Source organism: Drosophila suzukii, chromosome 2L, assembly GCF_043229965.1.
Source record: "Drosophila suzukii chromosome 2L, CBGP_Dsuzu_IsoJpt1.0, whole genome shotgun sequence".
NCBI lineage: Eukaryota > Metazoa > Arthropoda > Insecta > Diptera > Drosophilidae > Drosophila > Drosophila suzukii.
In genome coordinates, this window is record NC_092080.1 from 3,762,220 (window position 1) to 3,779,770 (window position 17,551).

The following is a 17,551-nucleotide window of genomic DNA, read 5'->3' on the forward strand; positions in this document are numbered from 1 at the left end:
CAATACTTATATTTATAAAAAGCAAGGAAAAGACTGGGGGTGGTAATCCTCCCAATCGGTTCCAAAGCTGATAGTGTTTACTTATTAATTTCATTCAATTCCCCCTTCCAAATTCTAGCCATGGGTGCTCGTCTGTGCTGTCTATTTTACTGTGCACCTTTTTTATGACAATCTCTTTGTACAAATCGAATGCACTCCAACTCATCATCGCAGTGTATCGAGCACTGGGTAAATCCCCTGCACATTTGTACCAGAAAGCACCACAGAAAACAACAAAGCGAAAGCAACAGTTTGCAACAGTTTTTCGCCCGCCCATTCAAGTGGCGATTTTCCCTGTTTTCCCGATGAGTTTTCTTGCTGCTGTGTGTTCTCTGTTTTCCCTGCTTAAGCTAAGAGTGTATAAATATTCTATATACATGTCCGGGGCAATCCGCTTAACTGTAACTGGGTCTTCGGGCTCGAGCACAAATTGCATTTGGCGACCCTCTCGATATGGTCTCCTTCTCTTTTAGCTTTTTTTTATTTTCCTAGAACTGCGGAAACCCTTAGCTGCTTCATTGCATTCGCGAGCGCAGAAAGCGCGCATTTATTTGCCATTTTTCAAATGGAACTTTGCGCAGAGTTTATTGAAAACTACACTCAGTTTAATTGAATGGGTGAATGGCAAAAGGACTTTAAAGTGCCGAGGTTCTACTTCGAGGTTCTAGCCCCCCTAAGTACCATTTCAAAGTCAAATTGTATGCGTGTGGAAAAGTTTCCGGGCCTCAAAGGCGAAAAGTTGGCCGCGTGTTTTCGTTTTTCACACCAAAAACCCGTTTATAATATAATCCGAGGTGGATGGGGGCCATGATTATGCCATAAAAACAAAAGTCAGCCTGCAAAATGGCCAACTTTTCGCTCAGCACTTAGTTTTCAATTATGAAAATTTGCATTACGCCAAGTGAAATATTGATTTTGACTCTTGCCCCGCCCCGAAAATTGATTTCCTCGACCAGCTTTCTCTCTCAATTACTTAATTGCACCGCCAGCCAGAGGACAATGATGTCGAAGGACGAGGGACGAGGTTCCAGGGACACTCTCAAGCAGATTAAACAATTCCTTTCTGCGCTTAATTAAGGATGCACAGAGTAGTGCAGCTAAGTGACTGTTGAATGGCTGTATCTGGATGCGGATCCCTCCCCAGAGATACTCATTTACCACTCTTTTGCCCCGATTCGATTAGTGACAGTTGAGCTGCACGAAAACCCATTCAAACTGTCCAAATGCATTCCACCGAAGATGAGTTTTTTTTAGCTTATTGTTCGACTTCTTCAGCGAGCTCCGCCTTTTGTCATATGGCAGCAAGTCATGCGTTAATTCTTTTTAAGTTGAGCAAATATAATGCGTTCGCTTGGGCACACTAATCACTGACAAAGTGCAGTTTAAAGTACCGCCATCGGAATAAAGGATTTCTTAAGGGGAGTTTTCAGCATAGGATGTCATTTATTTTAATACAAACCCTTTAATACGTAACCCCTAAAACGGTTATTTGATAAAATACAACTGGAAAAGATTAGGGGCAATAAACCTTAGCTATTTAATTTATATTTATAATAATTAAATTAAATAATTTATATAATAATGTAATTAAATGATAAGAAATTTGATTAATATTTTTAAGTGGCTTTTGTTGTGCATTGATTTTTTGTTTTAAATGGATAACTTTATTTAGAAAGATCATTTATTTCTAACAAAACCATAATTCTATCTGATCATTTAAAAACTAACTAAAGATTTTCAGCCAAAAAAATCAAGGCTTTGCAATAGAATCAGCTTTGCTCAGTCTAAAACGAATCTTAAAGGAATACCAATATTGATTGAAAAGAGAAAGGTAATCTCCTATTGCCCTTGGCTACCTGTCAAAATGAAGAAAAGAAGTAATCACAGCTTAGGTACTTAAGAAAACCCAAGATAAATTAAAATTCAGCCAAATGTTAATGCCTCACTCGATTGATTTCCCCAAGGCAGCCACAACATTTGCGCTAATGAAGTGCTTAAGGAAATTAAGAGTACGCATACGCCGTGTTTCCCACGCACAGTCACTTTCACATGCTGGCTCACATTACGCATACGCCGTGTGTTCGGTACTCGGGGCTTTGGGGTTCGGGAAGTTAACGAAAATAAACAGAAGACGAAAATTTTTAAATAAACATTTCCATATCTTTGCGTCGTATTTTATCTGCTAACCGGGACAAAGGGCAAAAGGGGCGGGGCCAACGGGGGGCGGAAGGAAAGAACAACGAACAAACGAGGGCGGGAAAAAAAATAAATGTGAAATAGGGAAAACAAGTTAACGCTGATTGCACAAAGCCGGGGGATTTGTAGACGGCTGCACAGTCAACGACTTTCACCTTTCTCCCCTCGCCAGAACAGAACAGGAAAAGTTAAGCAAAACACGAAATTAAGAATGGAGAACCCCGACTTTTCAGGCAGCATGTGCCTGCGTGTGTATCCGTGGTATCTGTATGTATAAAGGATACATTAACAAAATTAGCGCGGCAAAGCATTCAACCAAAGTTGGGGCTTTCATTGGCAGGCACTGGAAAAAAAGGTGTTTAGGTTTATCAATTTGATTTTAATTAAAATAAAAATACTTTGTAAAATAACTAAAAAGCAGCTTCTAAAGACTTTACAATTTAAAATTCATATTTATTAACTTAAGAAAACAAAATAATAATTATAATATAATTTTATAAATCTTAAGATCTAATATAACACACATGAACATTTTAGAAAATCTGTACACTTTTTTAAGTTACTTACAAATATTCAATATTATTAGAGTAAAGTAAATATATCGTTTTTAAAATAATATCAGTTTATAAATATTATATATATGTTCATTTGATATTATATTCTCTCTTAAGATTTAATACTTTTAATTTACACAAAACACAATGCCCCAAATAATTTAATATTTGATATAAAGAAGATACAAGGATTAAAATTGTATTTCTTTTCAATTGATTTTCTGTACTTAAAACGATACTCGCTGTTCAAGTAATAGAGGGTATATGTAAAACACCTGAGTTAATTGAAATACATCGATTTCCTATTTATTTAAGTGTACAAAAACCTCCCAGTGAGAGTCTAAAATTTGCCCCAGGCAAATCATTGCGGGAACAGGAAGACAGAACTCAACTGAAGCACTCAACACTCTTCGGCAAATTGCCGGAAGTTTCATGCGATTAAAGCGCCATTATCGATGTGAATTATTTTAACGTTGATTTCACCTCGCTCCTTGAACGTCACCATCCCAGGACTCCACTCCACTCAACTTCATTCCTGTTCCACTCCACGTTGGCAATCAATTTGTTTCGGGGAACCTTAAAAAGTAATTGCCAAGCATTTGTCCGCAAACAGAAAGGAAGTTTTATAATAGAGTAGCGAGTGCCAAAGGAAAGGTAAAAAGGACGAAATGAAGTCAAGCCGAAAACTGCGACAGAAAGTTTTTCGCGCAAACTTGAAATTCAAATTAAACTTTCGTTAGTTATTTTTTCATGATTTGTTGCCGCCGCTTTTCCGCTTACATTTATCATAACTTCATTTGACTTTCATTTTTGTGAAGGTAGAAAAATATTCTACGTACCTGTTACTCTATTTATAATATTAAATATTTAAAATAATATAGGTTATTAGAGTATTAGAAAATATATATATATTTTAGAAACTCCTTTATTAATTTTAGATAGTACAAACCTGTAAAGGGACAGGCGTTTTTATAAAATATATTTTATTTTACATTTACATATATATACATTTTTACAATAAAATCTTTTCCATTTTCGCTAAGAATATTTTCCTCTGTGTTCTACTTTTCTGTCCAAACTTCAAATTTAAATGGGCTTTAGCTGGCTTTAAATTTGACTTGCGAGACGAGCGACCACAGGACTCGCGGCTAATGAAGTCAAAATAGGGTTCAATGCCTGTTTGATGGGCTTTGGCTGCCTTTTGTAAATATTTAATTAGTTTGATTCACATGCCGGCCGCAAGATTTATTGACTTCAACCGACCAGCAAAACAAAGGGGACACGGGGTGATCCTCCGGTTCCTCCTCCAGTTCCTGCCCCAGTTCCTCCTCCATAACTCCGGGGTGCGTAAGCTTAATGCCTCGCTTGATTAACAAAGAGCTCTGCCGAGGGGGGATTTCCCCAGAGCCAGCTAATTAGCATTGCGCCGACAAGGTGCAACGTCTTAAGCTGCGAATCCAGGATGCAGGATGCAGGATGTGGGATGTGGGTTGCAGGAGCATCTGAGTCCGTGCCGACTTACCATGGCGGAAAGCTCAAATTTAAGCCACAATGCACACAGACAGGGAAGTTGTATATGGTCACAAACTAATTGGCTTTATTTAGTCCAGCTGAAATTTAATTTAAGCACTGAAGGCAGGTGAAATTCGAAAGTTTAAGCCTTCAATAGGTAAATAACCTTTATTTATTGTTTTAAATTCATTGAAAATATTTATAACAGCAAATTATTTTCATATAAATAAAAAATTACCAAAAGGTAAATAAACTTAATTTATTATTTTAAAATCAGTAAAAATATTTATTGCTAACCACTTTTTCACAAAAATTAAATCTAAAATTTATTAAAATCTACTACTTTTCAAAGAGCCTAAGATTAAAGTGTGTTTTGAATTTAATAACTTTATCAATAAGCTATTAAGAGCTAACATATTTAACAACATTATAAAAAAAATAATGCAATTAATGTTTAATTGTATTCAAACATACAATAAAGCTTTAATTGCAATTCAATTCATTGAAAGGCATAAGAGAAATCGATTCTTTTTTTGCACACAATAAAATGTTAGTTGTCTATGATAAATTCACATAGAATGCATTGTATACACAATAATAAAAATAACTTTTTGTTTGTGGCCTGGCTATCGCTTAATCAGAAAGGCCAGTTAAGTGGCAAGTGTATTCAATATTTAAATGGCTTATTGACAAACCATTTGCCAAATTGCCAATCGAACGATAATGCCAGACAATTGAAATTCATACGGAATTTGTGATAAAATTCAAAGTAATTGAGGCGAAAACGCATCATACATCAACCGCAGACGTTTCGCCAATTAACAAATCCCTGATTGGTAAAAGTGTAAATGTATAGTGCAGCAGGCTTAAAGGATTCCAATTGTTTTAATAAAATTTTATAACAAAGAATGTTCGTGAACAATGTAAAAGTTGCAACAAAGTAGGGAAAAACTATCTGTCAATTTGCATGAGTTTTATACCTGCCACACTTTATTTCTTTTCCTCCAAAAGGGAAACCTTTTGCACGAAGAGCGCATCAAATCAATTTCGGTATTTTTCAAATAAAAATCATACGTAGGAAAGTTGTGCTTCTCTGCTCTTCTTCTTCCTCCCCACTTCCGCTTTGCTCATGTTTACAAAACGGAAATGCCCGTAAAAGTATGCCATAAAATTTGTATGGACAGGACCACGCATCAACAGCAATTGAGCATTTGGCCGAGTTGTGAGTGGAACGAGAATATATATATATATATATATATCCACCATATTGTACAAAGGAATAGCTTCTGTTTTTTGTGTGCGAGATGGGGAAAAAGTTTATGGTAAATAATTCAAATGTTTTGCGTTCTTCTAAAAGCGCTGTCTGTCAGAGTTTTTTGTTTGTTTCGCTTGCTTTTTATTATGACAGGTTAAATTACAAAATGTTAGAAGGGAGTGCCTGCTTAAAGGTAGCTATTTAGTATTTATTATATTTTAAGTGCTAGACACCGTCTTGTAAATGTATAAAAAATATATGTATGTTTTTATAATAAAATAAACCTTTTTCTTTCTTTCAGTTGCAAAAGCCAAATCCCTATTACCCCTAAAACCATCCACAACTTGGCAATGTCGAGTAAACTTATTGAATGGCACCGAACTCAGTTGCTGTTCACTTGCCAGCGATTTTGACAGTTTGCTAAATTACGCGACATTAACTTAATAGACTTCAATATATATATCGGCAGACATTTGGCAGCTGCAGTCGTCGTAAGTTGAAAGCTGCACGAAGCACGAATAAAAGCCACAAGGCAGCAAAAGTCCCCGAGAATAACGAAAAAATACAGCACAACAACAAATAGGAGTTTGCACGAGTAAGTGTGCAAACGGAACAATCTATATGTCGAGTTGGAAAAACCCATACAATATATTTTCGTGTATCCCTTATCGACTTTGCCTTCCAACTTCTTTTCTTGGCAACAAGGACATGTTCTGCTTTTTCTCCCCCCGAGTGGCTGTTCTTTTTCAGCTTTTCTGGGGTAATATAAACTTTGATTGAGCTCTAGGCAGTCAATTTACAAGATGGCTGACCTCCAAACAACAAAATATCGGGCTTGCCATAATTTTTAAAGCACACAATCGAGGGCGCTTAATGCACTTCCGTTGCACACCCATTGCATTTGAGTGGGTGTGTGTGTGTGTGGGGGGGGGGGGGGGGGGTTTCGGAGTGTTGGGCTGACATAAGCAAAAAAATGAGAGCAGCAAAATGAGGGGGTAATGCAACGAAAGGACATACTCTTTCTACAGGAAAATAAAGTCATGGGAATTTTTTAATTAAAATTCTTTTATAACTTCACAGTGTTCCCGCTTTCTTATTAAAATATTTCTGTTTATTTTGGCAATCATTTTCTTATTACTTATAAACATTATCATTTATTTAAATATTCTTAATAAATAAACAAACTAAAATTACCAAGGAATTATTTTATTTTTTATTATTTGCATAATGAAACCAATAACAAAGTCGTTTATAATAATATAGAAATCAAACTTTAAGACTTTCTAAATTTTTTTATAAAGAGTAATGGCTAGATACTTGACTTGACTTGAAAAAATACCATTTTTATACCCGTTACTCGTAGAGTAAAAGGGTATACTAGATTCGTCGGAAAGTATGTAACAGGCAGAAGGAAGCGTTTCCGACCCCATAAAGTATATATATTCTTGATCAGGATCACTAGCCGAGTCGATCTAGCCATGTCCGTCTGACCGTCTGTCCGTCTGTCTGTCCGTCCGGATGAACGCTGAGATCTCGGAAACTATGAGAGCTAGGCTATTGAGATTTGGCGTACAGATTCCTGAGCTTCTTACGCAGCGCAAGTTTGCTTCAGTAGACTGTCTACCGCCGGTAGGTGGCGCATTTTAATTTCGCTTTGCTGCTTGCATATCTCCATTTCCCTTTGAGTAACGGGTATCTGATAGTCGAGGTACTCGACTATAGCGTTCTTCCTTGTTAGTTTTTAAATTTCTTTAACATGATCATTGATTGAAAGGAACTACACATTAACGTATTTTATTAACAATTAAGCTCTTGTTCCTGTTTTTTTTACAATATACAATTGGCATGCAGGCATATATATTCTATGCTTATAACAATTCTTGATTAAAATGCCATGTTTCTCTAAAGTATCTATAACTATAGAAAAAACTAAGATTCCTATAAAATTCCTATGTAATTATTCAATTTTATAGATTTGGAGGAATTCATGAATCTAGAATACCCCAAGCAAATAATATTTTAAGCAAAAGCGAACTTTAAGTGTAACTAAATTCCTTAAAAAAGATTCATATTGAGAAACCAATAGACTGGAACCACTTACCATACTTAAAGCATATCCTGTATTTTAAGGAGGACCACTTGTCACTCTCAGCTCTTCTCCAATGATTTGCATTCGCCACTCCCTCGCAAGGAAAGCGTATTAAAAACTGTCACAAGAGGGGGGTCTTTGGGTGCGATAAAGTGGGTGTGTGGGAGGTGTTTAAAAAAATTGCATGTGCAGCAGAAATTAGTGGGGCCATCGACAACCCCTCCACATCGCTGCTTGCTGGCTGTCTGGCTGACTGCCTCTGCGTTGCTGCTTATGCTGCGTTAAGCAATGAAGCAGCACGCACACAGATACACACAGCGACACAAAAGGAGGTCCTTGCACACACAGATGCACACAGATACACACCCACACAGCCACACACTGTGGCAATCAACCCTCTCCGCTCTCGTATATCACTCAATGTTATGGTTATCAGCAACTGTTGTTGCTGCTTCCGCCTGGCATTGCAGTTGCTGCTGCATGTTGCATGTTGCTGGTGTTGCTGCTGCTGCTGCTGTTGCTGCTGTCTCGTGTTGTTGCTGCTGCAACGGCAGACACTTGAATTTGCTAACAATGCACGATGGCGTTAACATTGTTGTTGTCGTTGTCGTTGTCGTTGTCGCTGTAGTTGCTAGTTGTCAAAGTTGTTGCCATTGTTGCTGCTGCTGATGCTGCTCCTGTTAGTTGGCATCCATAAATTCTAATATTAATGGCACGAGGGGCGGACTATATCTTCGTCGTGCTCCATTCCAGCTGCCTTTGATGCTTCCCCTTTCATGTAAATGTCAAGCGAAAGGCAAGAGCCCCCATTGCGAATTTCCCTGATTGCGGTTGCATTGCCAGATATTTATTTTTATTCGGTAAACATATTTTTTACACAATTTATTTACTCCCCAAACGCACATACCGATTTCCATTTCGGTCTGCTCCTTTGCCTTTCTTTTCCCCAACTCGAAATCCAATTTAAGAGCACGAGAAGCGAGTGCGATGAGTTTATTTTAAGTAGTTTTTCCTGCAAATTCCCTGAAGCATTTGCTGCGTTCGCCTCAAAGACCATTAAAATTCAATACACAGACGAACATAAATTCGATAAGTTTGAGAGCGGGGCAGCAACATGTTTTATTTTGGTCCAGCCACGTGCGTATATAACATGCTGTACAAAGTGAAAAGGATGCATATAAATTCAATAGAGCAAACATGCGAATGCCACCGGCAACAGACTCACACATACCACATCGAAATAATAAAATAAAACTTTATTGACACAAACACAGAGCTCCCCCAATGGACGTGTTTCACCCACACACCATCTATATACATACACACAGAGAAATATTCAAGAACACTGTTCTTGAATTGAGAACATTCGTTCTTGAAAACACATTTTGAGTTCAATGTTCTCAATATCAGAAAAAAAAGGTGAAGAAAAAAGTTAAATTGCGTTTTTTCTAGTATTGACTGGACTTATTGTTTAGTTCTTGGGATAAACAATGTAGGTACATTCAATTCAACTTAATTCAAGCACTTTGAGAACTTTTTCAACTTAAAAAATGTCCTTATATATTAGAAAACATTTTTAAATTAGGTGAAAAAGTCACAATTCTCTCTGTGTGTAGAAATATATATATCTCTATATACACTATATAGCACCACGTGTCGTATGGGTTGCCTCACACGAACAGACAAATTTATGCATGTGTAAATATTGTTGCTATTTGATAAAAACATATTGACAAACATTTGCCGAATCGAACCTCTAAACAAATTGTGTAACTGTCTCGGCAAAAAATTGCAGAAATAAAATGCATTTCTCACCACTGAGCCAGCGAGGCACAATGCGAAAGAGGTAAAAAGTGTGTTGACAGTGGTCCAGACATTGTTGCCAAAATATTGCAGGACAAATTGCGAGGGAAATAATATGACACTTGGGTGGTTTTGGGGAAAGCGGAAATTTATCCGCAGCAGCCGGATAAATAAATTGATTTTTTGAGTTTCATATTGAATTGATTGGTGAATATCAAAACTATATATTATATCAGACACAATGCATATTTTTTAGGAGCTCTTTAAAGGCTTTCAGATTAAACATCAGAATGATAAACAAATTATCTTCTACGTAATACCATATATTTTTCTTTAAAACTTTTTACTGAAAGTATATGGCTCTCATAATACGAGTGCAAATTACTCAAACGTATCTCTGTGTACGCAATAATTTATTAAGTTGGGTTGCTAGGAATGGTGGCGAAGCTTGTATAGTAATAATGAACTAAACTTAAAACTTATTCGAATTTTATAGAAGCGACTTTATTCATTTATTATTAAAGGTTCTGCGTTCTAAGCGCAAAAACCAATTTACTTTTAATTTATTTAAACATTCATTGACAAGCGTGCCTCTTTATCCCAATCGCCTTCATATATTTTAACTACTTTCACCTCCACCATTTCGAAAAAGCTCCGACAGCGGTTGCTTATACTTATTGATCTGGTTAGTCGATTTCATTTGATCAAGACTCTGATGGTATAGCTAGGGTCTCCAGTTTGCCAAGGGCAAAGGCGAGAAACTCTCGTTTGCAGCACCAGAATCCAGATTGTTGGACCCAGATATACGGATTGAAATTTATATAATACGCGACGCGCAGCAATCGAAAACATACTGTATATAGTAGATAGCATTTGTCGAATGCAATCGTACGATCGAGCCAGTCCTATTGTTTATCCGAATTACTTTCACCTCCTCCATTTCGAAAAAGCTCTGAAAACGGTTGCTTATGGTTATCGACTTAATTGATCGAATTCATTTTGGCCAAAATCTCCAGTTTGCCAAGGGCAAAGGGTCCTCTTTAATGGACTTAGGGAAGAAGCGAGGAACCCCAGTGATTTCAGCTACCAGCACATTCTGATTACGACTACATAGTGTCCTTTGAATCCAATCGTCTCTATTGGCATGGCAGGTCGGTGGAAAAGTCGACGGGTAGGTGCCAAAACATGTACAAAATTTTGCCACAATGGTTCTCTATGTAATCCTTCGAGCAGTTGTCCATGTAAACTACCAGCTCGTAGTTGATGTGCCCGTCGAAGAGTACCTTCCGTGCATAGTCCTCGGAGCAGGGGTCAAGAACAGTCTTTCGAACCACGCACCACTTACTCAGATCCAGACCGCAGTTCTGCTTCTCCATGATGTTGAAGATGCGGCACAGCTCTCGCTCGACGACCATGGGGATGACGAAGGAACACCTGACCAGCTCAAAATGCTTGATAAAGGTGGTGCACAGGTAGGGTGGGTTCATAGGTCGCATGGCACGCAGGAGCCAGTCGCTGGTGTCGCTGTCCCTGGACACCATCAGCAGGAAGCATTCGAAGGACACGGCAGGAGTACATTCGCTAAAGCTCAAAGTGGCCACATCAACCGCCGAGTGGAATGATTCCATAAGGTGCTGCAGGACGCAGACAACGTTGCAGTCGCACGGGTCGCACTGGTTGGTGATCACGACCCCGTAACGCCGATCCTCTGGCATGACCCTGGCGTAGGGAGGACGACCCTCTCCGCCCTGGTCACAGCAATTGATTTGGCAGGGATCTCCGCAGCCTTGCTCATTCACGGTGGAACGAACGCAGGTCGAACTCGGGGTCGGGGTTGACATTTCGGAGCCACTGATACTTGAAGCAGAACTTGAGGCTGAGGAGCAGCCGTCTTCCAAACCGACGAACTCGGACTGAGCGTCCTGAGGCTTTTCGTTTTTCTGATACATCTTTGAAGATGAGGTCGACAGAATCTCCTTAAACTCCATTTTGTCGCGAAAACGCAAAAGACAAACCAGTTCTTTGCCGTCGAAGGCCTGTAAATCGGCTCTATTCCGGTTGAAGGCTTTGGCTACAGGGAAGTCGTCTGTAAGGATCTGACCGAGGAACACGATTACTTGTCGTTGAACAGGAATTTTGACACTTTTAAATAACTCAGATTTTAGTTTTGACACAGTAAAATTTTGATTTACATTTATTATAACTATATGCCTAAACTTGTTTAGATCATTAAAAAATAACTGCAAAAACATGTTGGCAAAAATTTTACAAAAATAGGAAGTTGTGTACCGGACGAAGTGTGAAGTTGAACTGAATGTTAAACCTTATGGTTGAACGAACAAGGCCTTGAAGTTTCGTAGTTTGCCTACTGTGGTCACATATTTTAAAACTATTGAGTTTGTCTCCGAGATCTCAGCGTTCATACGGACAGACAGATTGACGGACATGGCTAGTTCGACATACTTCTCCCCGAATAAAAAATATATATTTGTATATTTTAGACTAGTTATCACATTAGTTTCATCCCTGGAGAGCAAAATACTAAGCCCAAACGGGTGGAATAACATTAAATGATAATCTCTTCTGCCGCCTAAAGTACTCTTTTAACCGCTTATTTAATTTTGAAAAATTTCAGCAATCTGCATATCATAAAAGAACATGCAAAACACTCTTCCCGCTCTCCTTTTTTTCGGCCCCCAAAAACTTTTTATGGTTAAGCTCTCTGCTGCTTTTGCTGTTGGCTCATTTAACGAAACAATTAAAACGGCTTATGCACTAAACTGGCAAACACATTTATACGACAGAGCCGAAAAATCCCTGGGAAGTGCTGGGTGGTATCTCTATATTTTGGGTGGGTGTGGGAAGTGAAAGCACCCGAAACGAGCTGAATTTGCATTTGCCGCCTAATAGAACTTTAATTGTTTTGCAAATGATTCAGGTCTGGGGAACTCTCGAACCAGCAGAGTCGTTTAAAACGCAACGAAAAGTTGGGCAAATTCTGGCACTTGGTCGCCCATAAGATATGCAAGTTTATTTTCCATAATGCAGAGGTACCAACAACGAGAATGGCAGCAACAACAATGAATGTTGAATGCAACTTGGCCAGACTTATGCTAAAACTTGTTCTCGCACACACGTTATTGGCCTGATAAAGCGAACAGGCACGTGCGGCAGAAGGCAGCTCGTCAGTCTTCCTTCCTTAAATATGTGCACTGAGAAAAATCATTTAACCTAAATTAATCAGAAGTGCAAGTTCGCCTAAAACGCTTTTTGAAGTTGTTTGATTTAGAATTCGGCCATCAGCTCATAAAAAACCGAACGTTAAGCAACTCCTTTTATTTTTTTAACGATTAAAGTACATTTTTTTTTAATTTTTTAAACAAATTCTTGTTTGTTAAAGTTCATAAATATATATGGTTCCTAAACAACTGTCGAGTGTTTCATAAATTTAAAAGAGGTGTCTAAAAGTAAGTTACCATATATTTTTTATACATACATGTATATATATTCTTATAATCGATTAAAAACTTAAGTATTTTTGTTTGATTGATATGTAAAACAAACATTTTCTTTTTAAAACACAAGATATCAAAGTTTCAATAGGACCTCAAACATCATAAAAGGGTCTAGAAGTATGCTTAAATAAGTTTGGAATATTCTGATGGATATATTACGACAAATTTTTACTGCATACTTTTGGACACCTAGAGAAGTGATTTCATAACCCTTTCGATAAACCATCTGGCACAACCCATTATTTGTTTAGATTTTTCTATCTTCTTGCAAATTAGGTACCTAATAAGCAATCAATCAATCATTTAAAACTCTTGCTTATTTATCAGCTATTTCTCTCAGTGCCCTTCCTGCAGAGCAGGAAACGTGCGAGATTCTTAGGCAAATGGTTCACAGTTTTAGACATGTGCGCCCATTAGATTGAACGGCAGGATCAGCAGTCGGGATGTGTGAGGAAGTATCCTGCGAGGGGTTCTCTGCATATGTATGCTGAGTATGTGTGTTCGTAGCACTACGGCCTAAGAGAGGTGCAACAGCAGCAGCAACTAATAAAAGCTTTATGACAAGGTCTCACGGAACAGCAGGAGATACTTGGGGGCAACAGGAGGGATGTGAAACCTGAGGCATTGAACCATTGGGCCTATGGCGTACTTCCGCCCCCCCCCCCCCATTACTTCCAGCGATTTCCTAGTCCGAGGAATGTCCTTTTGGTCCCTTATGTTTTGTATGTCTGTGAAAATATTTTCAAAGTCTTAACCTCACTGGGTGAGCAATCATAAATCAAATGCCACTGCGCCGTGCTACCTTTTGTTGCTTGAGTGCCCACACTCACACATACAGCGTACACAAACACACACAAACACTCTAACTCACACACTGACACACCACACACACACACATGCCCAAGCTGTCGTCGTTCTGGTGTAGCTTAAATTTTATTTATGGCTGGCACCGTTCGATATATGTTTGTATTTGTGTGTGGCAACTAACACACCAAAAAAATGCGAAGCCTGAACATAAATAAGGAAAAAAATACTAGCATACCTCAAAAGCAGAAACACATACACACCCCAACATGGCAAGTTTATAAAGTTTCGTGTCTATCAACGCAGAATCCAAATCATTGGGTTCGGTTTTTCAGGCCTTTGTTCTGCCCCAGGCTCTTTAAAACCAGAGTTCATTGATCTAATTTTGGCTTGGTTCAAAGTCTAAACTTAAAGCTTATAAAATCAATTGAATCTTAGGGTTTAGTAAATGGATGATTATAATATTATATGATATAAATTATAAAAGACAGCAAAATGTACTTTTTAATAAAAGTGTCAAAAAGTAGGCAGTGAAATTTTTTGCATTATCAGCTTTAAAATATATCTTTGTATATGATTAACTTCAAAATAAGAATTTTAAATTAAATTTATTTATTTTCTAATAAATGTGTTCCAAAAAATGGAATGAAATTCTTTGCATTATCAGCTTTAAAATATAATGTTGCATACTTTTAGAAACTTTATGAATAATTTCAAATTTTAAATTAAGTTGAAACGAGAGTAAAGTCTTTTCACTATTTACTTTTAAAGGTTTAAAATATGTTGAACCAAGAATTTTTAAAATGTATTCATTTACTTAAGTTTTGAAACAGCCCTGGCATCAGTTTGCTTAAATGTATCCACATAACTGCTAGTTTTGGGCACCACAAAGGCTGGCAACTCATAAAATGGGCACATCGCTGCACAGGGGACAACAAATAAGATGGACAATAAATAAGAATTGACAAATTTATTGCCCAGACACGGAATGTGTGGGGGAAACAGGGACAACGGGGCGGATGAGTCGAGTCGAGTCTGTCTGAGTGAATGGCTGATTGAAGCTGACACTTTGCCTGCCAGGGGCTGAAAACATTTTCCTGGCCCCGGAATGACTTTGTTTCAATGCCTGTCGACCTGTCTGCCAACGGATTCCATGAGCCGGGCTAAAAATGTGGATGTTCTAGTCATAATGTTGTGGCAGGCGAGACCTTTTTGCGCTTGCTGATTTGCGCATATTTTATATTTCTCGCAAACTACGCTTGCCATTTGGCAGTTGACAGTTGGCGCTTGGTGTGACCCGAAAATGGCGCAAAAATGTGTCACGTTTCAATGCCTGCCCATGCGGTTTTAACGCAATTAGCCACAACAAATTACCATCATCATCATCATCATCATCGCCGTCATCCCAATCGCAATCCCGAACCCAAACCCAGAGAGCATCATCATGAAGGCGAGTCCTGGCTGCTGGCACGTGAAACATGCGACTTTGGTTACACGGAATGTCCGTCCAGTGACCCCCATGCCACCCATGTTTGGTCCAGTTACCAGTTGCCAGTTACCCGGGAAAATCCTGTTGGAGGTGGCATATAGCCATGTGTGTTATATATGTGCGTAGAGATTTGCGGTACAATGAACTGACAAGTGTAATTATGTTGTAGCTGCACTGGGCGGGTCTCCCGGTTTCTACAAAACCGCTGATTGCTAGTTTATATGAAGGGGGGTCTCTAAAAGCCCCACATATCAAGGAGAAAACATGAGTTACCCCAGCCTTTAAAAAAAATATTATCATTACCGCATCAGTTTTAACTTATTTTTTGCTCAGATCCCTAAAAATGTTTTGTACCAAAAGTAAGTACTCTCTAGTCTCCCTGCTCTTTAAAAATAAATTAAATATTTTTTATGTAGGTATATTTTTGTATATAAAAGCTAACCAACTTTTTGTTTCATATAAAAGTTTTCCCAGCAATTAGCTGCTGAAACTCTCACCCTAAAACACTCACCAAACTCAGGCCTAATGAAAATTAGTTGGGGTCGGAAAAGCTTTGGCTAATTATGGGGTGCCATATGGTAAAATCGGTAATTTCATCCCAAAGGTGCTCATTTGCCTGGCTAAAATAGAGTCATTTGTATTTCATTGATATGACCAGACATAAAACTTCTAATTACTACATGTTCTGCACAGTATACCAAGATTTCATTCATTTGTACTTCATTGGTATGACTTCCAATTTCTAATTACTACATATACTTGACATTGTTCCCAGACTTAAGTCAATAAAATAAAACAAAGTTATATGAAAAACTTGAATCCAATATCAACATATCATGTGCTCTGTATTTATTTAATTATTTTTTGGTTTTTACAACTGGTTTGAAATGCAATTTAATTGAAGCAGCATATTTGATTTTTCTCTCAACACTCACACACATATTTTATTTTCCGATTTACCACAAAAATTCATTTGGCCAGAACTTTTCATGCAATTCATTATTGCAATAAAAGTCAAGATATATATTTTTGGATAGCCATTGAGTGCTGTGTGCTGAGGTAAAAATCAAACTAAACCGACAAGATACTTTGTGGTATTTTTCGGATGGCAACTAGGAGGCATAAATATTCTACGGATAACCCAAGGTGTACAATATTTTCTCATCACATTTCATAATACAGGTTTTTGCGCCCCACATCCTAGCCATTTCCCCACTGGGATGGGGGCGGAATGAAATGGGCGAGAAAGGACGAAAAGGACATCAAGAGGGAGACAACAAAGAGGCACTTTAAGTGAAACTAAACAGCCATGCAAGTGACGTTGTCGGATTGCGGTTGCCGGTGGGGAAAAGCTTCTAAATGTTGGATGGCCGAGTCTCCTGGCCGGGATGTCCTTGTGTCCTTGCCATGGCTGCCAGTTGGCCATGTTGTCGCCGGCTTGGGCAATACAAATTAAAATTAATGATGCACTCGCAACGGCACAGCACAACAGCGGGCAAGGCCACATAAAAACTACTTTACATGCGGGTACACGATGTCGCAAAGGCTAAGCTGTCCCACCTGGCCAAAACCCCCTTTTCAGGGAGGGGGGCTTCACCTAATTTAATGCTAAAATTGCCAACACCCTTCCACCCTTCCACCTTTTTGCAGGACTTTTTATCTCGGTCTGTGAAATAGTGTTGCCGGCGTTAAGGCGCCGCTTGCTAAATGCTTGTGGCTTCCACACCAGACACAAAAGAGCCAGGATGCCTCGCTCCACCCTCGCACACATGCAGACCAGGAACTGGGTATCCTGGCTGAAATTCAGGGGCGTAGGGAAACCACTTCAATTTATTTTTGACCAACATATGGCAGCCGGAAAACTGAGGATGCCATGGGATGTTTACAGGGTGCATATACGACATTGAAGGTGTTTTTAGATACATTTACATTTTTGATCTGCTTTATGGTTTGCCTGTGGCATTATAAAATCCCTAATAGGATAAATAATTTAATTACAAGTTATTATAAACCAAAAGTACTCATTTATAACATTGATCTTGTAATTGCTAGCAACATGTGGCTTTTAAGATAGAAAGGTAGATGGAAAGATAGATAGATAGATAGATAGATAGACAGAAAGATAGATAGATAGATGGGTAGATGGATAGATAAATAGATACATTAATAGATAGATAGATATATAGATAGATAGATAATAGATAGATAGATAGATAGATGGGTAGATGAATAGATAGATACATTGATAGATAGGTAGATAGATAGGTTGATAGGTAGGTAAAGATCTAAATGATT

The 17,551-nt window shown here is 38.3% G+C and overlaps 1 protein-coding gene across 1 annotated transcript; it reads right to left on the reverse strand.

The window, feature by feature from the left end:
- Window positions 1–9,951: 9,951 nt before the first annotated feature.
- On the reverse strand, window positions 9,952–11,763 carry LOC108009067 (uncharacterized). The gene has a single exon (XM_017073082.4). It carries the CDS (start codon window positions 11,698–11,700, stop codon window positions 10,585–10,587), a length of 1,116 nt encoding a protein of 371 aa, XP_016928571.4. The 5' UTR covers window positions 11,701–11,763; the 3' UTR covers window positions 9,952–10,584.
- Between the last annotated feature and the right edge of the window lie 5,788 nt (window positions 11,764–17,551).

What these genes read in the sequence shown, in the direction of transcription:
- LOC108009067 (XM_017073082.4), bottom strand. Translation starts at nt 11,700, where the DNA reads ATGTTTTTGCAGTTATTTTTTAATGATCTAAACAAGTTTAGGCATATA.